The following is a 26,280-nucleotide window of genomic DNA, read 5'->3' on the forward strand; positions in this document are numbered from 1 at the left end:
GCAGTGTTTTTTTGTTTTGTTGGAACCAGGAATTGAAATCAGGAGTGTTTTACCACTGAGCCACATCCCCAGCCCATTTTTTATATATATATATATATATTTTTTTTTTTTTTTTTTTTTTTTTTTTGAGAGACAGGATCTCACTAAGTGCTTAGGGCCTGGCTAAACTGATGAGGCTAGCTTTGAACTTGCAATCCTCCTTCCTCAGCCTCCCAAGTCACTGGGATTACAGGCATGCACCACCATTCCTAGCTCTGAGCAGTTTTAAAATAAATTTTTGTTTTGTTCTTTTGGTACTAGGGATTGAACCCAGGATCACTTTACTCACCCCTAGCCCTTTTTATTTCTGAGACAGGGTCTTGCTAAAGTTGTCCACACCAGCCTTAAACTTGCTACTGTAACTGTCTCAGTTTCCCAAGGAGCTGGAATTACAGGCGTGCACCACTGAACCTGCATTCGTAAAATAAGTATGTTTTAAATGTTCAAATAAAAAGAACATAAAACTTAAGCAAACAGCAAGATATTCTAAAAAGAGATATATTTTCTCAAAGACTTGAAAGAGGAAAAACAGAAGTTCTACATGTGGTTTACTATGGGCAGGTGTCCTCCCACAGTTTACTATGAAAAAAATTACTCACTGGGTTAGCAGTAAGCATACATTTGACGACAGAGCTAAAGAGTCACCCCAATACAGATATAAAATAGAAAAAAAGAAAACTTAAAAGACATGGAAAACACAATGAAAATTCCAAACATACATATAAACAAACAGTTTAGGAGAAAGTGATAAAGTTTGAAAATATACCAAAGTGGAAGGACACTGAATTCTCAGAATGAAAAAAAAAAAAAGCCAGGCATGGTGACATGCACCTGTAATCCCAGCAGTTCAGGAGACTGAAGCAGGAGAATTGCAAGTTCAAAGCCAGTATCAGCAACTTAGCAAGGTCCCAACCCAACTTAGCAACTCCTTGTCTCAAAATAAAAAAATAAAAAGTGCTAGAGATGCGGTTCAATGCTTAAGCGCCCCTGGGTTCAATCCCTAATACAAAAAAATAATAATAATGAAAAAGAAAGTCTAGACTATCAAGAGACCATCTAGCCACGGGGTGGCACATGCCAGAGACTCAGTAGGCTGAGGCAGGAGGATCGTGGGTTCAAAGCCAGCCTTAGCAAAAGCAAGGTACCAAGCAACTCAGTGAGACCTTGTCTCTATAAATAAAGTACAAAAAAGGGCTGGGGATGTGGCTCAGTGGTTGAGTGCCCCTGAATTCAATCCCTGGTACCCCCCCTCTATTAGCATAAATAGATATCAAAAACAAACTATAATAAAATCTTAGTTATAAGAAAACAGCTATTATGCTAAAAATCAAAGTAGCATACAAGAGCAAAATAATGAAATACTTAAACATTAAAAAAAAGGGAAAAAAAGAAAAGAAAAAAGTAACAGAAGTTGGATAAGGTGGTACATGCCTACAATCCCAGGGACTCAGAGGCTAAGGCATGAATATCACAAATTCAAGGTAAACCTGATTAACTTAGTGAGAACCTGTCTCAAAAAAAGGGGGAAAAAAAGGCAGGGCTGGGAATACAGCTTAGTGGTAAAGCACCTCTGAGTTCAATCCTCAGAGGGAAAAAAAAAAATACACAGAGGCAGGAGGATGGGGAGTAAAAAGACTTTTCCATAGATTCTGAAGGAAAACACATAACAAAAACCTCAAAAGAAAAAAAACACTTCAAAATCAAGGAAAACAGGGTTTGGGGAGCTCCGTGAGCAAGCACAAATTGAGCAAGCACAATTCAAAAAAAAAAAAAACAACCACCACAACAATAACAACTAGGTCAAATATGTAGCTATATCATCACAAGTTGAGAATACATATATAGTATGACACCACTCCTGGAAGTAAAAAATACTATACATATGGAGTTCACATGTATGTATATGTATAATATGCCAGTTTGAATACATATATAGCATGATACCATTCCTGGAATGAAAAAGTACTATACATATGAAGTTCACATGTATGTATAATATGTAAGTATTAAAACAGATGGAGCTCAGCAAGGTAGTACACAGCTACAATCTCAGCTAGAGAGGATGAGACTAGAGAATCATAAATTTGAGGACTGGCTACTTAGTGATACTCTAGAGAGAGAGAATTTTTTTTTAATATTTATTTTTTAGTTTTTGGCGGACACAACATCTTTGTTTTGTATGTGGTGCTGATATCGAACCCGGGCCGCACACATGCCAGGCGAGCGCGCTACCACTTGAGCCACATCCCCAGCCCTTAGTGATACTCTATCTCAAAACAAAATATTAAAACTTTTAAAAGACTGGAGCTGAAGTCTATTGGTAAAGTATCCCTGGCTTCAAACCCAGTACCCCAAAAAAATAAAACTTAGATGGAGGTACTCAGGAAGCTGAGACGTGAGTATCACAAGCTCAAGGCCAGTCTAGAATACTTAGATGTCAAAATGAAAATTAAAAAGGGCTGGGGATGTAGCTCATTGGTAAAGTGCCCTTGGGTTCAATCCCCAGTTGAGGGGTGGGGAGAGGAGGCAGGTGCATGGCCAAATTTTCCCTCAGTCCCACCTAACTACTTTCAATTGCCTCTTTCCTTATAAACATCCAATCTAATCCTCGAACCTCTTCTCTCTCCAATGCACTATTATAAGACTTCTGCCCAAACCAGAGAACTATAATTGCTGTCTCAAAAACTTCTTAATCCTCTGTATGGTAACAGTGTTACTATCAATTACTATTTCCTGAAAACCCAGTTGTCTGTTCTCTTGCTTTCCCAAATGTGGATTTTTCACCATAGTTCTGTCTTCATTTTTACCAAAAATGTCATTTGATTCCCAATTCCCTCTACACAATTCCAACTCTAACTTCACTCCATTAACTTTATTCTAAATTTCCAATAAAACATCCTAATAGTTCTGAACATGGAGGTATATGCCTGTAATTCCTGCTACTCAGGAGGCTGAAGCAGAAGAATTGCAACTTTCAAGGTCAGCCTGAGCAATTTAGGAAGACCATGTCTCAAAATCAAATTTTTAAAAGGGACTAAGATGTAGCTCACTTGACTAGCATGTACCAGGTCCTCTCTTCAATCCCTAGTACTAGAAAAAAAAAATCCTAGCAGCATATAAACCAACACACCCCAAACAGACTTGTCCTTAATGCTTCATTTGCTCTCTTCTATTTTCTTTTTTTTTTTTTTAATATTTTTATTTATTTTTTTTTTAGTTTTCGGCGGACACAACATCTTTGTTTGTATGTGGTGCTGAGGATCGAACCCGGGCCACACGCATGCCAGGCGAGCACGCTACCGCTTGAGCCACATCCCCAGCCCCTCTTCTATTTTCTCATTTCTCTATTACTATTACTCTGGATGCTGTCTGGTTTTGTTTATTTATTTACATATGTATGTATTCTTTGGTGGAGAGGACTGAATCCAGGATATACCATGTGATAAACACACTCTACCACAAAGCTTCTCTCTCAGTCCTAACTCCTATTAATGATATCACCATTTCAGAGTGGTCAGCCTTGATATTTTTTTGGGGGACAGAGGATTACTGGGGATTGAACTCAAGGGAACTCAACAACTGAGCCACATCCCCAGCCCTATTTTGTATTTTATTTAGAGACAGGGTCTCATTGAGTTGCTTAGTGCCTCTCCATTGGTGAGGCTGACTTTGAACCCATGATGATCCTGCCTCAGTCTCCCGAACCACTGGGATTATAGGCATGTGCCACTATGCCCAGCTAGCCTTGATATCTTCAAATCACCTTTAACTGGTTCCCTTTCTTTTAGTGTTTTATCACAAGTTCAAGGTCAGCCTGATTAACTTAGTGGGAGCCTGACTCAAAAGAAAGGAAAAAAAAAAGGGGGGATAGGGGGGCTGGGAATATAGCTTAGTGGTAAAGCACCCCTGAGTTCAAAAAAGAAGGAAGCAAGCACACAGATGAAAGTTGAAATAAAATTAAGACTAATTCAATTCTCTTTCTGGTTCATGGACATATTTCCATGTTAGAGTTTTTGGTTCCTATATTTCTGTCATTTCATGTTTCAAGAAAATCCTCCCTCTATTTCTATTCTCTACTTTTCTATTCCTACATCTTTTTTTTTGGGGGGGGGGGGGGACTCAGGATTGAACCCAGGAGAACTTTACTACTGAGCTACATCCATAGCCCTTTTTATTTTTCATTTTGAGATAGGTCTCACTAAGTTGCTGAAGCTAACCTTGAATTTGCAATCCTCTCAAGCTGCTTGCCCAGCTCTCCTACAATTTTTATGGTCATTACCTCAAATCCTCCTCTTTCAGTTTCTAACCTTGCCTTTCAAATCCATCTTCTATACTACTAATCTACTCTTTTGAAAAGGCTGCTTTATCTTTCTGGATCATTACTGTTACAGAATGAACAGCCAGAGAAGTGAACAGAGATCTCCTTGCGTAATCAGAGATCTCCTTACTGTTTCTGACCAACTTGACCCTACTCTCAGATCAGGGCTAAAAGGTCCAGAGCTAAGTACCTCACTCCACCCAAACCGTTCTTTTCCCTAAAGGAACATGAAATTGGGATTGAGATTTTTGTCTCTTGAAACATGAAACAGAAAATATCAGGAGGTGCCAAGCACAGTAGCACATGCCTGTAATCCCAGTGGCTTGGGAGGCTAAGACAGGAGGATCACAAGTTCAAAGCCAGCCTCAGCAACTTAGCAAGGCCTTAAGAAACTCAGCAAGATCCTCTCTATAAATAAAATATAAAAAAGGGCTGAGAATGTGGCTCAATGGTTAAGTGACCCTGGGTTCAATCCTCACTACCAATACCTGCCCCGCCCCCCCGAAAAAAACCCTCAAGAGATTTTTTTTTTAAAGAGAGAGTGAGAGAGGAGAGAGAGAGAGAGAGAGAGAGAGAGAGAGAGAGTTTTTAATATTCATTTTTTAGTTCTCGGCGGACACAACATCTTTGTTGGTATGTGGTGCTGAGGATCGAACCCGGGCCGCACACATGCCAGGCGAGTGCGCTACCACTTGAGCCACATCCCCAGCCGCTTCAAGAGATTTGATAGGATGATCATATGAGCTAATTGATATAAAACATTTCAGCACATAATAATCACTCAAATAGTTAACTACTGATTCTTGGGAGTAAATAACTGAGAAATCTTCAAAAGAAAAAGAAAGAAGCAGGGCTGGGGTTATAGTTCAGTGGTACAGTGTTCGCATACCACATGCAAAGCCCTGGGTTTGATCCTCAACACCACATAAAAATAAATAAATAAAGGTATTGTGTCCAACTACAGCTAAAAAATAAAATATTTTTAAAAAAGGAGGGGGCTGGGGATGTGACTCAAGCAGTAGTGCGCTCGCCTGGCATGTGTGCAGCCTGGGTTTGATCCTCAGTACCTCAAACAAAGATGTTGTGTCCGCCGAGAACTAAAAAATAAATATTAAAAAAAAAAAAAAAGGAAGCAAGCAAACAGATGAAAGTTGAAATAAAATTAAGACTAATTCAATTCCCTTTATGGTTCATGGAGATATTTCCATGTTAGATTTTTGGTTCCTGTATCCTTCAAATAAAATGCCCTTTCTTTGCTTCTATAGTCTTAGAATGAGATTCTTCATCTTACAAAGGACCCTAACTTTTATAATTGTACACTAAAGAATTTAGAGGAGAGGCTGGGGCTGTGGCCCAGCAGTAGTGCACTTGCCTGGCATGTGTGAGACACTGGGTTCGATTCTCAGCACCACGTATAAAAAAATAGATTATAGATGAAGATCTATCAACAATTAAAAAAATCTAAAAAAAAAAAAATTTAGAGGAGATTGTTCCTCTTTTTTTAAACCTTTAATGGCCCTTACATCCCATCAAATGAAGTTAAAATACAACATACCCCCCAATGTACCTCCCAATATTCCTTTTTCAGTAACTACCTTATTTACCTTGACACCTTGATCACATTCATAAAAAATAAAGGAATAAAAACAAACAAGTGATATTTAAGACACTCTACCATACCCTAGGTATCACTTTGTCCTCTCTTCTGATGCCCACCTTTTTTTTTTTTTTTTTTTTTGGTATTGGGGATCGAACCCAGGGCCTTGTACATCACCTATTTTCAAATCTTTTCTGGCCTTCAATCTACTATGGCACCCCTAGAAAAATCTCACCTATCAGTATTTATTGATAAAGTGTGAAATTATTTTGCTTGGGGACCTATCTACGCCAAACCATAACATGCTACCAAAAAAAAAAAAAAAAAAAGTTGAAGAGTAAACCTATACATACTTAAAATTATTATGGTTGATTAAATCCTCCATTTGCTAAAAATCCCATTATTTTAACACTATAACAATAACTATAATTCTGCTATAATGCATTCTCAAACACAACTAAAGCATATCAACTACAAAAATATTGCTGAGGCTCACAATCTGGCTTCTAGGCCATAATTCTACTGATTCAAAATGATGCTGGCAAAAACAGTAACTTCTACTTTTGCTATATGCATAAAGAAGAGAAGTGGAAATGTTTGTTTTCTACCTTCTATCAAATTCTGTAATCAGTAATGAGAGAAACTATCACACTGCAAACAGTTATACTTTTTTATGACTAATGAAGATTGGCCACCAAGAATAAATAAACCTCACTCATTCTTATGGAGGTTTACAAAGTGTTCAGAAAGAAGGTAGCCAAATAAGAAAAGAAGAAAGGCCTTATGTTGCTCTGTCAAAAGGAATGAATGTATGAAAATACTGAGCGTTAAAAATCTATTAATTCACATAAAAGAATTAGGGTAATGGATAAATTTGGGCATTTTCCTCCCCCATCATAAAAAATATCAATATAACTTGGTCATGCTTCTACTGCCACTTATATTCCATGATTACCAATGTATCCTTCAAACCACTTCAGGTTTCTTGATTCCATAGTTAAAATAGCCTGAATATGACTATTTATATCTTTATTTTTTTCAAAGTATCCATCAACATACACTTATTTGGTTCGATTTGTTTTTCAGATTTTAAAAAATCTGTTTAAAACTCCCAAGTCAAGGGGCTGAGGCTGTAGCTCAGTGGCAGAGCACTTGCCTAGCATGTGTGAGGCACTGGGTTCAATCCTTAGCATCATATAAAAATAAACAAAGAAAGGCATTCTGTCCATCTACAACTACAAAAATAAATAAATAAATAAAACTCCAAATCAATATTTGGCTCAAGTTCTCAGTTAAGTTATAATAGTTGAACAAAAGACTGACAAATCTTCAAACTGCAAAAAGTGTGGCATCCTAAGCTCCTAAGTATTTTAATGTTTCTGATAACAGTCCTTACCACTCTGGCTGCTCTCTCTTGAGATTCACATTTCCTGCAAAACCATGGTCCAGTGGGTACTTGAACAATGCCATAGCAAGCTGTTGGGAAACAAAATGTTTTGAAACATTCAGACTTGAAAAATTATGAAAAATCAAATAACCTTTTCAAAGCCCTACTAAACCAACTACCTTTCAAACTATTCATTAATGGCTTTACAGAGAATTACAATTACAAAATACTTACATCTTATTTACCACATGTATATAGCTGTTTAACTAAAAACTAAATTTGTATAACAACAAAAATGCTATGCCTCATATGGTCATAGTAGCACACTCTAATCCCAACTACTCTTTTTTTTTTTTTTTTTTTTTGTATTTTGGCAAGTACCAGGGATTGAACTCAGAGACACTCGACCCCTGAGTAACATCCCAAACCCTATTTTGTATTTTACTTAGAGACAGAGTCTCACAGAGTTGCTTAACACCTTGCTTTTGCTGAGGCTGACTTTGAACTTGCCATTTGCCTGCCTCAGCCTCCAAAACCATGGAGATTACAGGCGTGCTCCACCATGCCTAACTGTCCCTGCTACTCTTGAGGCTAAGGCAAGAGGATGGCAACTTTGAGGACAGCCTGGGTAACTTAGCAAGACTGTCTCAAAATTGCTTTGTCTTGTTTTAGTACTGAGTATTGAACTCAGAGGCACTTAACCACTGAGCCACATCCTCAGCCCTTTTTTATATTTTATTTAGAGACAGGTCTTGCTGAGTTACTTAGGGCCTCGCTAAATTACTGAGGCTGGCTTTGAACTCATGATCCTCCTGCCACAGCCTCAAGCCCCTGGGATTACAGGCATGCACCACTACACCTGGCTCAAAATGGTTTTTAAAAAGAGCCGGGAAGGTAGTGAAACAATGAAGCAGTTGCCTAGCATGTTTAAGGTCCAGGCTTCATTCCCCACAGGCACAGAAAAAAATTTTTTTTCCTTTGTAATACTGGGGATTGAACTAAGGGGAACTCAACCACAGAGCCACATCCCCAGCCCTATTTCGTATTTTATTTAGAAACAGGGTCTCACTGAATTGCTTAGCACCTCACTTTTGCTGGGGCTGGCTTTGAACTAGTGAACTTCCTGCCTCATCCTCCCAAATGGCAGGGATTACAAAGGTGCACCACTGTGCCTAGCTATAATTTTTTAAAATCATACTATAATAAGCAATTATGTAAAATTTAATATAAGATTTTTTGCATAAAAAACTCAGAAATACATTAATTCATTCCTATACCCTATAGTTTAAGGAGAAAGTATTTTAGATTTATTGAAAATATTTCCAAATCATCTTTCAAAACGAACATATATTGAAGAAAACAAAATGAAATATAATGTTAGTGAAATGCCACCAGGCAGGGTGGAGCATGCCTTTAATCCCAGTGACTCGAGAAGCTGAGACAGTCAGATTTCAAGTTCAAAGCCAGCCTCAGCAACTTGGCAAGAACCTGTCTCCAAATAAAAACTAAAAAAAGAGCAACAGCAAGAGAATAGTAGTAAAATGCTTCCATTTATATTCAATGTGTCAAATAGGCAAATCCATAAACAGAGTGGCAGTTGCCTAGGCTCGGAGAGTTGGAGGCAAATAGTGACTGCTAACAGGTCTAAGGTTTCTTAACAGAGTAAGGAAAAGGCTCTAAAATTGATAGTAGTAATGGATGCACAACTCTGTGAATATGATGAAATCCACTGAATGGATGAATTGTATGGCATGTGAATTATCTCTCGGTAAAGCTGTTACAAGAAAATAAAATTGGGGCTGGGGATGTGGCTCAAGCGGTAGCGCGCTCGCCTGGCATGCGTGTGGCCCGGGTTCGATCCTCCAGCACCACATACAAACAAAGATGTTGTGTCCGCCAATAACTAATAAATAAATAAATATTTAAAAAAAAAAAAAAAAAAAAAAGAAAATAAAATTGCATGTTTATCTCTAAATATTTTATAATGTGAACACTGTGACAAGTATTCCAAGTACATATTATATATCTAAATCACAGTCTCATTGGTTGAAAGTTAGTTTTTTAATATCAATTAGCTCAAAACTGAAAACTTTCTGAAAATCTAATACACATTCAATTGACATTCTTCAGTTTGCTCACTAGAAACTCAAAAATGTCTTAAATACTGGGAAGCAATAAAGGAATATAAAATCAGCACAATTTTTTTTGGTACTGGGGACTGATCCCAAGGGCATTCTACCTCTGAACTACATCCCCAGCCCATCCATCCATTCATTCATTCATTCATTCATTCATTCATTCATTATTTGGGGTGTCAGGGAATGAACCCAGGGGCACTTCACCACTGAGCCTCATCCCCAGGCCTTCCTACATATTTTTCAACTTAGATTCAGGGTCTGACTAAGTTGCTGAGGCTGGCCTTGAATTGGCAATCCTCTACCTCTGCCTCCCCAGCCTCTGGGATTACAAGTGTGTAGCACTGAGCCTGCTATTTTTTTTTTTTTCTAGACAGGTTTCCCAAGTTGCTGATGTTGTCCTTGAACTTGTGATCTTCCTGCCTCAGCTTCCCAAACAGTTGGGATTATAGGAATATACCACCCACACCACTTCAGCAAACTTTTAAACTGCAAAGGCTAAAATTCTAAGCCTTTTTCAATATACATAAATGTAAAAAAAAAAAAAAAAAAAAAGTCTTATTGGCCAAGAAACGCAGCATCAGTGTCTGAAACACATAGTTTTATTTGGAAGTAGCCCTAGAAAGAAAAATTTTAGATTTAAATGAACTTTTTTTATATTAAAATACTTAATTTGATAATTTATCATCTGATTTATAATTCCCCCACAATGCCTGTGAACCCTGTAATAGAAATATTATATATCAATCCTAAAACCTTATCTAGCTTTCCACAATTTTTTCACTCCTTTTAAGGAAGGAAGGAGGAAGGTATGCAACGCTGCCCTTCTTTAAAAGAAACTGGCAATAACCACATTCTCGGGTTAATTCACTATCTCAAAATCATTACCACTGCATTTCCCTTTCCAACTGTGATAACCCATACTTCAAATAATGTACTTTGACACCTTAAGTTGAGATTTTCCTCTCTCCCCTTTGGTAATGTCCTTACCAACATGCTACTAGACAACATCTGCAGCACTCAAAGCCAGTTTCATAAATGGGAAAGGGAGGGGGGTGAGATGGTGAATCAACAGTGAGCCACCAAAAAGTCAGATTATCTCAGCCTTAATTCCTTACCATTTGGAACAGAAAAAGTCAAAAACTTCAGAAAACCAGAAAAATCTTACTGGCTTTTTTATATATCCAAGTAGAAATAGCCAGAAATAAACTAAGACGTTCCCCAAGCCTCTTGGCAGCACCACCACCTCCTTTTCACTTACACAGGTTAAGCCCCAAATGCAGCCACTAACTAGCCTCTCCACCAAACTAGTCCAAATGCATCTCAGCCCCAGACACTCCCGGCACGGATATCACTGGCCTCGCGCTGTCTTCTCCGCAGGAAGCTACCCAGCGGCGTGAGCTGCCAGAAAGCTTGAGACAAGCAGAGACCACCTTCGATCCCCTATCCAAAGAGGCAAGGTCACCCCTGCCTTCCCCCATCCTGCCCAGCGCAATCAGCCGCCTTCCAGAGCCACAGGAAGTCTCTAGACACACTGCGGCAGACAGGAGCAGGCGGTGAGGGGGGAGGGATCTGCACGCTCCCAAACCCACACCCCAAGCCACCCCACCTAGGGGTGCACGTTCCCGCCCAACCCACCCGGGGCTTGGACGGCAGCCCTGCAACCTCGTGCCCCAGAGAGTCTGCAAACCCCGACTCCGGGCTCAGGCAGCGACCAAATGACACTTGAGAGAGTGAGAGCAGAATCACATGACAGTCTGGGCCACACGCACTTTCTCCCACAAGCACAGCCCACACCCCCTGCGCCCCGCCGCGGACCCTGCTAGGCACTCCCGCGGCCGCTGCCGCGGCACGGGGCGGGGGCGGAGGCGGGGCGGGGGAGGGGCGGGCGGTCTGGCAGTTGCTGCCAAGGTGGGGGAAGCGGTGACGGTTGGGAGCAGGCCAGTTCGGCCCGGCGGGCGGTTGGGTGTTTACCTTGATGCACCGCGACGCTGCAGCCGTGCCCGTCGCAATAAACCAGTGGGTTCTCGGCCCAGCCTCTCTCGTCTGAGCAAACGCAACAGCCTCCAATCATCTCCTTCATACTATGGGAGACCTCGTCCTCCAGTGACACGGGCCGGTCGCTAGAGACCATCTAAGAGGGAGTTGGGGGGACCATTAAAAAACACAAGCAAGCCAATGAGTGCTTCCCCCCGCACTGCCCTCCGCTCCCCGCGCTCTCCCCGGCTCCCCCACCCGCCCGCCCGCCCGCCGCTCAGCCACTCGCTCACTCGGGCTTTGCCGCTCAGTCACTCACGTTCCGCACAGGAGTCAGGAGCCATGTCCTTGCTGACTCCCCCCACCTCCCCTCCACCGCCTCCTCCGCCTCCTCCGCCTCCTCCGCCTCCTCCTCTTCGGCGTCTTCCCTCCCCACCTCCACCCGGCCGCTAACGCTGGCGCCCGAAGAGGGCACACATAATCAAGTAGGCCTCCGCACAGGCGCACTGGGGGGGCTCCCGCTGGGCCTGGGGCAGCGAGGGAGGGGAAGAGGGCTGCGCTTCCTCCTCCAAGCGTCACTCGACGTGCGCGCCCGCCCTACGGCCAGCGTGAGGGAGGCGGCCAGGAGAGGCGAGGCCTGCGTGCGCGCCTCCGCGTCTGGCCTCCGGGACCGGCCCCTCTCGGGTCTGTACCCCTCCCCCACGCAGCTCGCCGCCGCAGCCGAGGTGTGCCTGGGGTGGGGGTGCGTGGAGCAGGCGGCGCGCCGAGGCCGGAACGAGTCAACGGGAGGGCGCGGGCACGCGCACGCGGGGGCGGGGACGTTGAGGCCGCCCTCTGCGGCACCAGTCTCGCGGGCTGCGCTTGTGCGTCGGGAAGAGGCCGTGAAGGGAGGAGACGCTGACGGGAGGCGGATGCTGAGGGCCGGCAGGGGGTTTTGTTAGAGTAGCTCCGGGGAACTCCTGGGGGCATTTCCCTTCGCTGGGAACCTACCTGACGGCCTTTTCCTGGAGAACTGGCCGGTGGTAACAATGGTTGGGAGAATATGCCAGCTTCCATGAAGGGTGTAATGAAGCATGGCTTCCTGCAGTTGGCCGCGCTAACTTAGTACTGCCGCAGCCTCTCCACCCATTAAATTCACATCCTGGATTCTTCCCAAAGTTCACCCAGTGGAAGTGTTACCAGATATGCCCCTCATTTACACACCACATTGGCCCCAGTGACAGATAAAGAACATCACAGGTCAAATACATATGTTTGGGTTATGTTCCTAGAGGGAACCCCAAAACTACTCTTTGAGTTTACTGTATAGGAATACAAATGGTTATCAGGAATTAGCAATATACTGTCATCTGAAAAATAGTTATACAATAATAGATGAAGGAATCTAAGTTCTCCTGGTCTGTCACCAAAAGATAATTAACACCATAAGATAGCAGAGTCCAGTTTTGATTGATCAGACTCTTCTCCAAATTTACTCTTGGAAATGTGAGGTAATTTAAGTGGCAGAAAGATGGGAGCTCCTTTCTCACAAACAGAAAATGGATTAGGCCTATCTGCATAGATTAATTAGCTGGATTCTGTGCAATTTTTATGCTGTAAAATCTTCCTGTCACCTTTTTTCTTTTGAGATCCGCGTAAACCTACTTTTGATTTTAAGCAAAAAACATCTATTATAAAAGTTTAGCATGAAATAGGATATGCATTACAGATAGATTGTTTAGATGACAGTAACAAGGCAAATTCGTGGCTAATAACTTGCAGGTACAAAATGGTTTCTTAGGAATTAGCAATATAATGTGATGATTTGGAAAATGCACTTATACATTGCTAAAGGACGGAGGAAGTAAGTTCTCCTAGTCAGTCACCAGAAAATAATATAATGGTTTAAGCTTTAAAAGCATGACAAACATTCTCATTTAAAAAAAAAAAGAAGAAGAAGAAAGAAAGAAAAGATAACAGCTATTTTTTTCTACTTCAAATTAATTGCTGGGAATCTCTAAGAAAGATAAGATACAATCCAATGCAAGCATGTATTTGCAAGTATATTCAAATGTTTAAAAAACAATTGAGATATCCATAGTACTAGAAATCTACCAAAGCTTACCATAGAGAGAAAATTATACTGAAGAGATACACAGGGATAGGGGTGTAGAAAAAGACACACAAATATTTAATTTATTAATATATTTAGAAAAGGCAACTACAGGATTACATATATGTGTACATACATATATTAAATGTAAGGTTTTAGGGGGAATATAAAAATAATGAATTTATGAGCCTGTGATAATTATGTTCTCAAAAATTATTTACAATTTATGAAACTAAAATGTTCTTCAAATAAAAGTATACTGGTTTATGTATCTTTACACTATATTTAATCTTTACCTTATACAAAGGATACCAGTTTAATATACAATTCCTTCTCCAACTCCAATGCAAAGTAATTTTGAGTTAAAATCAATGTGAAATTTCCCTTTCCAAACACTGCAATCAAGCCTTATTGCACTAAATTATTTAAAAATACATTCATTTTATTTTTAATGCATTGGAGCTTAATTCTTATGATGGAATTAATTTGTATGTAAAGGATAAATACTTCACCTTATTCTGTAATGCATAACAAAAGAAATGTAGGTTAAACACTTGCTCTTTCCAAATCAAAAACAAAACAAAACAAAATTTGTCATTCATTAGAGTTTTTTGAAATTTTTAAAAATAGGGGAAATATAATGTTTTATAGCAGGCCTGTATATAAACATCAATATCTCAAACAGTAACCTGACTAAAGATGTGCATAAATGTTGACAAAATATAACTCAAATTACATAAAACTGATTTGAACATGTTGTTTTGAAAAATGATAAAAATATAATGAGTATAAATAAGCCATTTTCATTTTAACTCAGATACTAGACATTGAACTTTTATGTTATATATCTGAAGAACAATACTTAATATATTTCTATAAAATAGTAACTGAAAAGGAAGACAGAATAAAACAGTTCAAATATACAGTGAATTACTTATTCATTCAGTAAATATTTATTGAACATTTACTGTGTGCCAGGGACAGTTTTAGATGCAGGGAATATAGCAATGAGAAAGTTGTATTTTTTCTTTATGAGATACATAAAATATATTCATATATGTATATGGCACTTGGCTGAATATACTAATTCTCATGTCTCAGAATGTATAAGATTTACAATTAAATGGTCAGAATTATTAAAGTTCAAGTAAACTTTTACACATACATACTTCTAAAAAAGTAATAAATTATCATGGGATTTATAGAAAAACTTCATAGAAAAGGACAATTTCAATCTTAAAATAATGTTACCTTTTAAATCTAATTCCCAAAATATCCAAGTATATCTAGTACCTGTAGAATTAAACAAAAGCCTATTGTGTCTATTATTCTTCTCCTCATAATAGCCACTAAGAGTACTGGCTCATCTATTTCTCTAAACTAATCATCTGAGGCAAACCACAAAAAACTCAACCAAAGTATTTTATGATGTAACCTCTAACCCTACTATAATGGGAAAATGTATTTTCACTCTGTGGGTAATATATCTTCTTATAATTTTCTTTAGTCTGTACCCTTGGCACCAAATTTTTGAATTTGCTTTTCCATAATCATTTACCTAAGTAGAAACTGTGAAAGAAATATTTAAAACCACATTTATTCAGAGGTTAGTATTTCTCATATTTATCTCCTTTTCAAATTGAAGTTTTATTTGCCTTTTATTTATGCATATTATGTCTATTAGACCCAGCGTTAAAGACTCATATATGTCTATGAGGTATAGAACCTGAGATGTATTTTTATAATGCTAAGACTATATAGCCTTTTCTTAGCTTAGATTCTTGACTTTCACAAAGTGTTTAAAATTCTATATTGGCTCTGATGCTAAATTTAAAAAAAATAGAATTCATGTATTACTAAACTTTACTGGAAACTATAATCTTGTTTCTAAATAAATTAGTTGGAAAACTCAAAAAGGCAAGTTATTATTATCTGTACACTTTCAGATATATCCTCTTTAATATAAAATTTTATATATTTGAATAAAATTTTGTTGTGCTCATTTGGTACCCAAGAGTTTCTACCTTTTATGTGAAAACTTTTATCATAAGCCATATATATTTATGCTAGTTTAATTAAAATACTATAGTATTTCTGAAACTAATTCTGTTATTTACTTTCCAGGAGTTTTGTACCTTTATACATACAAACCTACACATGGCCCCTATAATGATCATGCATTTGAGATTTCATTCAAGGGCATTCATTTCAATTATGTTTTCAGTTGAGATTCTATTAATGGCTTTTGCAAGATTCCATTTAATGAAGCATGTTAGTCTTACTAGGTGATTTTTTTTTAACTTGTGATAGTGTCTAACAAGTATCTTGTACATAGTAGGATCACAGTTAACATTTGTTTAATATACAATATTGATGTTTAAAAGCTAATTGCAGCCTTGGGCTTTATCCTTCGGAATAGAGTAAAGCAAGTCTTTATTTTACATGTATAATTGAACTAAAATTTCTAAGTAATGACCAACAGAAATTTTCAGTTAAATTGGCTTCTTTAAAGACTTTCAATAATTGAAATTAATGTGCCTGAAGAGTTTTTATTTACCGGATATTTTAGAATTGTCTACATTTGAGTAGCCCTAAAATACTACCACCTTTTTATATAAAAGTCACGATTGTATTATAAAAGATTCTTAGAATCAATCATATTTAATATTATTGTTAGATATACTTAATTTTTGCAGTTTAATTAATTTTCAAAACTAAAGTGTGCAATCTAAATTTTAAAATGTTTTTAGGAATCAAGGTATAATATTTACTTTAAAAGGTCTGGTTTAGTTAATCTTATGTTTGGCTTGGGAACTAGCTATTCCTTTTGGTATAAAATTGATATTAATTGGTATACTTACATTTTGGGGGTACAATACCATATAATTACCAATAAAAAACAATATCTTGAAAATACTTTTAGCTCTTCTAGGTGTTACATAAAAGCCAAACATTTAATACTTGAAATGATTTTTTTTCTATGATGCAATAATACTTAAATGTGTTACACTTTGACTTTTTAGGATATTGTCAATATAATGTAAGAGTAGGACTATAAAGTCCATGGTCCACTTTTTATTGACACTGAAGATTTGCATCCCTATTATAATTAAAGTGTAATTAAAGTGACATATTTAGGTGTCTGTTTATAGAATACAATAAGATTACCATTTTGGACTTGAAAGAGGAAAATCAGTTTTTGAAATGGAAAAGAACCTTAAAATAAATTAAACATTCAAAAATGAAAAAAAAGGAAAGGGAAAGGAAGAAGAAGAAATTAAACTGAATTGCCAAATACTATTTGGACCAAAGGAAATCACTTTTTAAGATTTAAATGTTTTCCTCTTCAAAAGGGGCCACTGCTTACCAAATCCAGAAACAAGTCCAAGAATATGTTAATTAAGTTCATTGTGTCCTAGAAAGAGTTTGACAAATTCATTTTTTATTCCTTCAATTAACAAACTATTTGTCTAATATATTTTAATTTTAAAAATCTACAATGTATATTTACCTCTTGAAATTGTACAGTACTAGTGCCAACTACCAACATGACCCCATAGGGTGAATCTTCTGAAGCTTACATTTCTGGCGAATTCAACACACAAGCCTCTGATCACTTTTTGTCAGTCTTACTTTACCATGGCGATTGAGAGCCAGAATGTCAGTAATTTCTATATGGTGGCACTTTAGCCCAATTAAAAAAGCAATGATCTTTGGTGTAAGCATAAGTGCAAAATATTGATAATGACAGGATATTAAAGAAGTGTATCACAAAGACTGACCAGGAATGCTCCATGTCCCTCTCTGTCCCCACCCCCATCATGCCCTTTTTTCTGCCCATTTGTTGTTTTTCTCACAAGTACATCCTGACTTGTAACTATTTTTTTTTTTTTTACTTTAAATGGAACAAATACCCCAAATAGAAAAAGATGAAAAAAGATTCACCTTTTACTATCAACTACGAGGGGATGTGGGGGGCGGGCTAAACTTGTATAGCTATTCTAAATATTCAAAGGCTTATACAAAAATGTAAATTGAATATAAAGGGTAAGGGGGGACTATGCGGGGATGGATGAGTGTGGAACAGAAAGAACAGAAAATACTTAATTTTTAACCCCCATTTTATTTTTCTGTTTGAACCTTTCCTTAGCTAGTTTCAAATGACTTCTTAGATAACAATTTTTCTATGAATCTCAAAATAACTGAATGATTTCCAGGAAGAAATGCAAGTTTAGAAAAAAGATCTGCAAAATGAAAGTGTTAAAATGCAATCAACTTCTATAACATTTCAAATGTAAAATCACAACCATTACTACCTTTAACTGACTTTTAAGGGGTCTTTTCAAACATGTTATTTATGAACATCATCTATTGACTTTTTCTTGTAATTCAAAACTTGTCAAATGATGTTTTCATGATGACATGTAAATATAATATTCCATTAGAGATCAATTCTAATTGGTTTTTAAAAATCCACCCTGGGAAACACCATAGCATAATACAAGCTTGTAATGAGTATGTTAGAAGAAATTTCCACAACATCTATTATAAATCTAAGTTGAAATTACTCTCTTGTCCTAGTACGGTTTGGGCCAGACAACTTGAAATTATTTTTTCAGGACCTTTCACGCAAGATGACTTTGGTCTTGCCCACAAGAGCACTTGTTGGAAATCTTCATTTTTAAAAACCGTGACGTTTGCCAGAAATATTTTCCCCACATGCCTGACAAAGGAAAAACAAGTAGTTTCATAGATTGGGTTGCAATTATTTGTTTCCATGCGCATTTTAAAGACACACTGGACTTTTTCCCTTTTGAAATTCAATGTTATTTTGAAAATGTATTTCACGTTAAGAAATAAAGTCCTCGCTTTTAAAATTGGACTTCTTGGATACAACAAAGAGCTGAGTAATCACAAATAGGGATAGCAAAACGTGCTTTTCCGAACTCCTCTGAACCCTGACACTCATTTTGAAATCCATACGTTTAAAGATCTTTCAAATATTTATATGATAAGCTCTAATTTTCCAAATGCTGAAAAAAATGTTCACTTTCGTCGCTTATCTAGTGATCAATTTATAGACATATCTAGGCTGCTTTCCCTTCTAACGTGAGTTGCAGGCTTGCCCAGCTTCCCTCAATTTAGCGGCACGTTGTAAAGCCTTTCTACGAGGTCTAGAGTTGGGAACCCCTCGCTGGCCAAGTCGGATCGTAAAACTTGCAGCGCCCGCCAGGCCCGAGTCTTTGGGAGTTCTGGGAGACGCAGGTGGGGGTCGGGTTGGGCCGCAGGACCCCTCCCACGGCAAAGACTTGCTAGCCGAACTGCCACGCAATGGCCAAACAATGGGGGCGGCCGGGAAAACGCAAGCCGGATCCCGCTTCCTCCGCCGAGCCCGCCGCGCGCGTGCCCCCTCCCATTTACCCTCCCGTCCGGGTTTTCCCGCTCGCCCGGCCTAAGGCGCCTTCATTCCTCCGCCAGCCCGCGGCCCGGCCTAGTGCTTCTCAGCCGCCCCCTCGCCGCTTCCCCTCGCCGCTTCCCCTCGCGCCCGGCCCTCCTTTTCCAACTGCGACCCCAAGGCGTTTTCTTATGCAGCCTCTTTTCTCGCTGCGGCCTTTTTCCCCCTATTTTTTAAGGTATTTTTACAATTTCCCCCTTGATTTTCAAAAGTGGTTGAGAAGTCTCACTTCCAGTAATGCTGATTTGCTATTTCCCTCCGGAAAAAAATTTCCTCAGGAAATCCCAAACCTAAAAGGAAATACAGCAAATCCAAGAAAACCTTTAACCTTAAACACATCTCTCGCGTTAAAATTAAACGCCATGTTATGTTGTCTAAAACCTGCAAAGCACTATCCCTCCTCTTTTATTTCTTCCTTTAAATACTGTTAAACTCTCCATCGCATGCCTTCTGAGGAGAGGGCAGAGGATGTGTCCGGCAGCACGCAGCAATCAGAGGTTTTATCTTACGCCTCCTGGGACGGGGAAAAAAGTGGAAGGTGAACGAGGGAGCTTCCAGGGCAGAAAAGCAACACAATTCGCTGGGGACGTCGCCGGGCCAAGCGGGGGCGGCGCGCGGGGGCGCCCAGGGCCCGCCGGCTCCGGGCAGGGGAGCGGGTCTGCAGAGGGAGGAGGTTTTAAATAGCGGGGGCTGGGAGGCTGGGGGCCCGCGCATGACGATACTTTCCAAGAAAGGATGGGGCAGCGGTGGACTTTACTAGGCTGTCTCATCACACACACCCCCATCCAAGAAAAAAAAAGAAAGTTGGAGGGAGGCGGAGAGAACGGCCAGCCCTATTTCCTCCCCACGACTCCGTGGAAGGGTTGGGGCTGCGGCCGGCTGGGGCGCGGGTCTGGACGGACCAATAGCAGTCAACAGGTCCAGGCCTCCAAGCGCAGGGCGGCCCGCCCCCTCTCCCTCCGTGCTGTCCCCTCCGCCCCCGCAGCCCCAGCTGGGGAGGCCCGGCTGTGCACTACCCGCCCCTCCCGGCCTGGCTGCGGTCGGCTCCGCCGGGCCTGGGGGTGGGGGTGGGGGTGGGGGTGGGGGTGGGGGTGGGGCGGGGGTTCCCTGCCGGAGAATCCTCCCGCGAGGCTGGCGACTGGGGGGAGGGGAGGGAACTCAGGGAATGGAGGATTAGGAAGGACTCGAGCTCGGCACGAGCGCGGCCCGCGCGAGGCATCCTGGGTAAAAAGTGGCCGCGCGGCACCGGGAGAGCGCGGAGGAGCCAGGGTCAGAGGTCAGGGCCCTAGAGCCCCTCGTGCAGAGACCCCCACGTGAACGCAGCAAGCAGGAGGAACCTTTTTGTTTTCGACCGCGCCAGCATGCTCCCCTTTTGACCAAGCTGCTTTTCCCGATCTGCTGGAGGGAAGAGCTCCTTCGCAGATCTCCTAACCCCTCCCCACCCCCTCCACCACCAACACACATCCCAACTCTACCCTTCCTCTAAACTCTCATCCCAGCCCCCAGTATAGAGCTTGCAATAACGCAGTAAATTTGCTTTAACAACAAGTGGGGGTGGTTGCATTTACTCCTCCCTCTCATTTCTCCTCCCCCTCCTCTTGCTGCGGCTCTTGACACTACTACAAACCAAGACTATAAACATAAACATGTGTCACTGTAACAGGGCAGGTAATATACGGATTTTGAGGTGGGGTGGATGGACGAGGGCTTGGTCGCCGCTTGGGGGGCAGTAAAAAAAAAAATCGCGTTTCACGTGTTCTACGGCTTTGGGGCTCACCACCCACACACACGCCTATCCATTTATATAATGCCGAGGGCACTTGGTCACTTATTCAGCCACACAGACCCACAAAGACAAGCTTGCCGATAGCCAGGGTACCCCAAAGCAAATTCATTCAAATACGAATCCCTCTCTTCCCAGCCCCCGCTGCCATTTCTTCCATTAGAAAACCGTAGCGTCAACAGTTGAATCCTCTTTCCCTTTAAAATATTCTCTTCCTGATACCAATAGAGCCATTTTTGAACCTAAATTGTACACCGCTTCCTTCCCATCGATAATACCTATATATTTTGTGCACAGAAACCCCTTTAAACAGCAATAAAGGCTATTTAAGTGGCTGAGTTCGAAATCTAGTATGCATAGGTAATTTCTTGGGCTTTGCCTTCATGCATTTAGCAACTTCTGCTGCAAGTTGCTGAGACTGGCCCTGTGGAGATTCGCCATAGCAAGCCTTTACTATTATTATTTAATCTATATTTACACTGCCTCTGAACTTTTATTCTTAGTTCAACAAGCCTAGCAACAACTACTACTTAAGGTAGAGTAAAGCGAATCCTCTCACAAGCTTTTTGGTTAGAAAGGGAGGGAGATACAGAAAAATGTTCAGATGGGGAAATGGTTCCCTTTGTTCTTTCATTGTTTCTCTAGAACTGGTGCATACAAGGACAAACACTTACCTTCTCTTCTTTTTGCTCCAAAAAACAGATGCTCCCATCAGCCTTAAAATACACAATCCACCTTGAAAGTAACTACGAATGTCGAGACAGTTTGTATTCCATTCTTTTTCGCTCTCTGCCCTCTTTTAGCGTAGGATTAAGTTGCCGAGCACGTTGCTGCAAGCTGTAGCCCCCCGCCTTAGTGAATCGGTCACGTTTAGGACCCTCTAAGTCCATCCTAATTCTGCCAGTAGAATTGAGGGTATTGGAGCTCTAAACTTTCAAAAGGAAAGGGGCCTGTAACTCTCCAGAAAACTTAAAAATCCCCTGAAATTTTTTACTATTGATTTTTGCACCACATTACCAAATAGTATTTACCAAGAAATATTAGATGTTTATTTGAGGAAAGTTTGTTGTTGGGTTGCTTTTTTTTGTTTTGTTTTTGTTGTTGTTGTTGTTGTTGTAGTTGTTGTGTTTGTTTTTTTTTCAGTTTATAGCTATGCATTAGACACATGGAGTAAAAGGCAGGTTTGTATACACATTTAGCAGAATGAGTACATTTTCCATAAGGCTTGCTGTACCATGTGTCTTTAAAAAACAAAACACTACTACAACTGAGAAAGAAAGGAAATAGAAGTTTGAATTTAAGTGTTGTGAAATAACTTAAAAAGACACTTTTTTTGAAATTTATTATTGTAAAAATTGGTCTTTGAAATGAAAAGTAATCTTTCAATTAAAAGACTTAATTTTCACTGTATAATTCCAAAAGAGAAAATAAATTTTTCTGGTTAGTAGGTAGTGTTTAGTGTCCTGCATGCCAAGCACTACAGCCCAAGCCTTGTTAAATCTGATTATGATGTGATTTGCTGATGTCATGAATATGAAATGATACTTGTATATCCATAAATTCGAACTTGTGATTTTTTGATCTCCCGCTTTTTGTGTGTTCCCAGTAGCTGCAGCAGTGGAAGACAGTGATTGGCTCCAGGGCTCCTAGAAGGATTTGGGCTGAAGCCAGGGGAACAGAACCAGAGGATTCCCTTTCCAGGGACCATCAGGCAGCTCTTGTCTTGTCTTTCTTTTCTCCCCTCCTGGGTGCTCAGGAGCTCAGCATGCTCCAGCAGTCCATAGGTAGGCCTCAACACTTAGTGTCATCACTTCAGTCTCTACACATGTGGCCTTCGTGTAAAATAAACACAAACTGGGGGGGGGGGGGCAACCCAAATAAATGGTTGTTCTTGAGATTTGTGTATTATTTAATATATAAAGGTCGAACTCTACTTTCTCTGATTTTTCTCCCTGCATTCAGGATCAATTGTGAAAGGTCCTTGTGTCTCATAAGAAAATATTGCAACAAACAAGATAATTGGGGGGAAAGGCGGTTACAGTAGGAAAAGTGGTTTTTCTTTGATAGTATTTAATTGGAATTAAAAGATTCTTGAGCTGTAAACATTCTTTATTTATTCAGCACACATAAGCAGACATTGTTTTATCACCATCATAATTATGGTGTCCTTTAAACTGGCTGATAGCAGGAAAGATAAGGAAATGTGCCTGCAGATCATATCAGGTCTCACTCCTTTCTTTCTTTCCTTTCTTCCCTCCCTCCCTCACAGATTCCCCCTACCCCCATTCCTTCCTTGGTCACTAGGGTCCCCCACAGCCCTTGAGATGAGAAAAGCAGGAAGATTGTGGCCTAACCATTTCTTACATCATGAAAGTAATTTGTACCACACTCTAATTTGATGCAATCCATAACCTCCTTGTCTCCTGTTTATAACTGCTTTTTAACTTGCAATATATATTATCTGAAGAGTTGCCTATTGCTCACCTGTGTAAAATCTCATCCACTAGGGTTTCCTGCTTTACCTTTGTTTCATTTAGAAAGCATACTCTTAGGGCTTTTTCAGAACAAAGCCTCACAAAACCCCTTTACCTCCAAGGATTTGCAAATTTATAAAGGCTGCATTGAATTCAAGATGGGTCAGGGGGCAAAAAAAGGGTAGAAGGTCACTGCATTTTGATTATGGGTCAGTAGACAACATGGCATATACTCTGTGTCCCAAACTTCTGTTAAGAACAGGATTTTTAAATGGCTAAGAACAGAAGGATGGCCCCCTTTGAAAGACTTGCCCCTGATATGTTTGAATGAGACAAAAAAAAAATTAAGGAAAATATATCAAATTATAATTTAAGTTATTCTTCATTTTAGCCATTTCATCTTCGTCCATTCCCATTTTCCTCTCCCAAAAGTATAGGTGTGATATTAGATAAGTTTAACCAAGAAACTGTTGAGATTTTATTGTCCTGTATGCTCCACTAATTCAGCTATATGAGACTTTATTATTATTTTAGACTTCATATTGTAAATATTATACATACTTTTAGTTACTAATAAGGGATTTCTTTTATTCTTCTAACCAGTATACTTACATTGTTGAGGCCTTTGAGATGTTCCTTATTCTTTTCCGTCTGAATTCACTTTGAACAAAATATGCCCAGCAATCACTAAAACAAATGTATATGGTGAAGAGTTAGGTGGTAGGGGTGGAGGGGTGATCCTCATTTAAATTATGTATGTATGGGTGAGAGAGCTTGGAAGGAAAAGGATTATTTTAATGCTCTTCAATACTTTAATTATATGACAGTTGTAGTGTAGAAATGCAAAAGTACTCTTAGGTTTTCCTTCAGGTTTTCAAAAGAACTTTCCCCATTAGTAAACTACTCCTGCAAATTGCTATTGCATTTCCCAGCTAACCATTTAAAAGACTGTAAATGCCGTGTGCATTACTTCGCTCCAGAGGAAAGAGGTCAGACTGAATTGCTATGGTATTTAAACATAAAATACAGTGAAAATAAATCAAAATAGAGCATCTGAAGGTAAATTTAGCACATTCATATGGGATAAGTAAAGACAAATATGTTCAGATCTTCATAGTCCATCACTTTAAAAACTGAAAGTGCTGATTTTTTTTACAGTAAATGCAGAAGTAAGTGGACATTAAGAATATATTTAAATCTGTATTTGCTACAGAGGATTTTCCTTGAGTAAGCAGCTTTATTTTAAAACTAAAATACTTTTTAGAATAACATGTAGATTATGCATTCCTTACTGAGTAAAGGATCATATTTAATTAACAAACTCAATGCATATCGCATACATGCCTAAATTCACAATAATTCCCTGGATTTACAGAGATTGATATATATACATAAATGTTCATTTGGGCATATCACATATATGCCTAAATTCACAATAATTCCCTGGACTTACAGAGATGGATATGTGTGTATATATATATATATGTGTGTGTGTGTGTGTGTGTGTGTGTGTGTGTGTGTGTGAATACACACACACATACATACATACATAAATGTTAATTTGGGCATATTCATCCACCTATACACATGCATTATAGAAACATAGAAGTTGATATATTCTTTCTTTAAAAAGAATTTGAATACAGTCCATCATCTGAATTGGGTTCATCTTTGATTGTAGAGCTGACATGGTCAACAAATTTATCAAAGAAAACCCCTGGCTTTTGAAAGAATAGTATTTTATACATCTGGATCTGCACACCCAGGCAAAGTAAGTAAATTATTGCATAACTTTAAGCATAATTGATAACAGACACCTTTAATTTTTCATTCCCATTCTTTTGGCCAGCTTTCGCATTAATAATCTAAGCCATAAATGTTGGTAGCTATTGATTGAAATCCCCGGTGTGCATGCAAATCCATCTTAAAGTCCCCTGCCTTTCATGTGTGAGCGCTCAGGGGCCTCTGCTAGATCTTTTTATCGGGATCGACCCCCAATGTGCCTGGAGAAGACCCCGGATATGCTACGTGTGCTGATGGCCACAAGAAAGCTGTCTATCACATTCTCCGTGTGTGTGTGTGTGTGTGTGTGTGTGTGTGTGTGTGTGTGTGTACATGCAGGAGCACCAGTGCTAGAGCCTTCACACACACACACACACACACACACATACACACACACACACAAATGATGGGAAGTTAAAGGAACAAAAGAATGTATTAGACAAGAAAAAAAAGATGTGTAATAGGAGTATTAAAAATGTATAAGTGTAAAGGTGTCTGAGTGCACATACAGAGACACTGCATAAATAGTATATGTAGACACATTTCCCAAATTGCCTAGTCTTTATTTTTCTCTAATTGCCCCAACAAATTAATACCTACAATTTAAGAAAATATTTAATATTCTATTAGTTTTGAAAGCCACATATATTGCCAGTAATTTAAAGGTGGAAAGAGAGGAAGGGAAAGAAGAAGGTAAATTTGAAATGGTTACTAAATCACGTTACTATGTGCAGGAGCAGTAGGAGTGTGTGTGTGTGTGTGTGTGTGTGTGTGTGTGTGTATGTGTGTATCTAAACAAGAATTAAGAACAACTAAAACTACCTGCCCTCCCCCTAAAAAAATGACGCTCTAGCCAATCTTTTGTAATGTCTTCTCAAAGGCCTTTTTGAGTTTACTATTTCTTAGCTGTTTGACTCTGGTCTAAATCTTAAAGCTGGGGGAGGGGGAGAATGGGCGGGGGTGGGTGGGAGGGAGAGGGCTGGCAGTATATAAGTGCATCAGGAGGAATTTTAAAACGACATGATTTTCCCTGGCAATAGACTCTGGTCATTCTATTTTAAAAAACAAACACCACCATCTGATATTCTTGGAAACTTCGCTTTCTGTTTAAACCTTGTGCATTTTGCCTCCTGTGAAAGTGAAAGAGAAAAACGTGGTGTGATAGATCCAGATGCAAAAGAAAGCCAACTCGGTGGATGGTATTAGCTGTGACGAGGCATTGTTCATTGCTGCCTCTCGGT

At 39.7% G+C, this 26,280-nt stretch overlaps 1 protein-coding gene across 15 annotated transcripts in view; it reads right to left on the reverse strand.

The window, feature by feature from the left end:
* Positions 1–12,027, reverse strand: part of Mllt10 (MLLT10 histone lysine methyltransferase DOT1L cofactor) — a 189,860-nt gene extending 177,833 nt beyond the window's left edge. For 11 of the 15 annotated variants that reach the window (XR_002484032.3, XM_078023328.1, XM_040277629.2 and 8 more), the window contains exons 1-3: positions 11,747–11,833; positions 11,451–11,610; positions 7,351–7,430 (exon numbers count right to left, since the gene is read on the reverse strand). Coding sequence is in view for 12 of the 15 variants with exons in the window: in XM_078023328.1 (XP_077879454.1) it covers positions 7,351–7,430; positions 11,451–11,610 (240 nt within the window). In the remaining 3 variants the exon portion in view is untranslated. Of the gene's footprint in view, positions 1–7,350; positions 7,433–11,450; positions 11,611–11,746; positions 11,834–11,889 lie in introns of those variants that run through there. The other 4 variants (XM_040277627.2, XM_013358847.4, XM_040277632.2 and 1 more) reach the window with 4 other exon arrangements.
* Between the last annotated feature and the right edge of the window lie 14,253 nt (positions 12,028–26,280).

This window comes from Ictidomys tridecemlineatus, chromosome 10 (genome assembly GCF_052094955.1).
Source record: "Ictidomys tridecemlineatus isolate mIctTri1 chromosome 10, mIctTri1.hap1, whole genome shotgun sequence".
NCBI classification, from domain to species: Eukaryota; Metazoa; Chordata; class Mammalia; order Rodentia; family Sciuridae; genus Ictidomys; species Ictidomys tridecemlineatus.